Source organism: Arachis duranensis, chromosome 1 (genome assembly GCF_000817695.3).
Source record: "Arachis duranensis cultivar V14167 chromosome 1, aradu.V14167.gnm2.J7QH, whole genome shotgun sequence".
In the NCBI taxonomy this organism is placed as follows: Eukaryota; Viridiplantae; Streptophyta; class Magnoliopsida; order Fabales; family Fabaceae; genus Arachis; species Arachis duranensis.
The window spans coordinates 63,270,307-63,271,313 of NC_029772.3; the positions used below are offsets into that span (position 1 = coordinate 63,270,307).

At 38.2% G+C, this 1,007-nt stretch overlaps 1 protein-coding gene across 1 annotated transcript; it reads right to left on the reverse strand.

The window, feature by feature from the left end:
* Positions 1-390: 390 nt before the first annotated feature.
* Positions 391-861, reverse strand: LOC107480730 (uncharacterized). The gene has a single exon (XM_016100889.2). It carries the CDS (start codon positions 859-861, stop codon positions 391-393), a length of 471 nt encoding a protein of 156 aa, XP_015956375.1.
* Positions 862-1,007: the final 146 nt, after the last annotated feature.

The window sequence follows — 1,007 nt, forward strand, 5'->3', positions numbered from 1 at the left end:
AACCATGATTGCAAATAAATGAGTTCAATAAAGAACTTAGAAATCCAACTTTGAAAAGAGGGGAAAAAAGGGAAAAGGGGTGTTAAAGGGGGTTCCGCGGTTACTCATTTTCGATATATTAGCCAGAATAAAAATACTTGTCTTACCAAGAATTAGCCAGAATTTGTAACTAGCTTCTCTCTTGCATAACAAGCAAAGACTTACTAAAGAAGGACTAACACGTTATTTTAATTTATATCTTTTAAATAACATTTTCATCTTGCTTGGTAAAATCAAGGACATCTTCAAAATTAAATAAGTAAGGAAAATTGTCAGTATGCCAGAATTTCAAGTTGCAAATTGAGAGTGGTCTATATAATCTTAGCTGTTCTAACAAAAGAAGAATGAAACTCATGTATCATTTTCCTGTGGAATTTTGGCAGCATTAAACCGCCTAGAAGAAAAATGAGAGAACAGATTTCTGAGGCTATTCTTACTCTCCGGTTTTCGCCTCCGTTGGCTTCGAATCAGACCACATAAGTCATCAAAAGGGTTATTATCTAGATCCAACCCTGTTTCAATCCTTCTTGACACTGTCACAAGTTCATATGAATCCCAAAGTGACTGCTGAAAATTCCAGTAACAAGGTGAAGAAAAAGAAGAAGAACCTGTGTCCCTCATTTCTTCTAGCTTGAACCTTGAAGGCTTCACTTTGAAGTTTCTTCTGCGTGCATCAAACTCACTCATAGGTTTAGAGCTTCCTGAGTGGCTGTACCAGGCTTGTGCCACTGCTTTCAATATTTCCAACCCTTTTTGTTCTTGTTTGTGGTGCTGGTGCTGTTGTTCTTCCTGATAAGGCTCTATCTTCTTCTTCTTCTTCATGGCTCCCACTATGGGCAGGAGAGAAAATCTTAGATTTCATAATAGTGATGGTGATGATGATGATGAGGATGTCATGGCCATGTTACTAGCCACGAAATCTGAGCCTCACAAGTGAACAAATGGAGAGGGATAAGCCGAGGCTGACA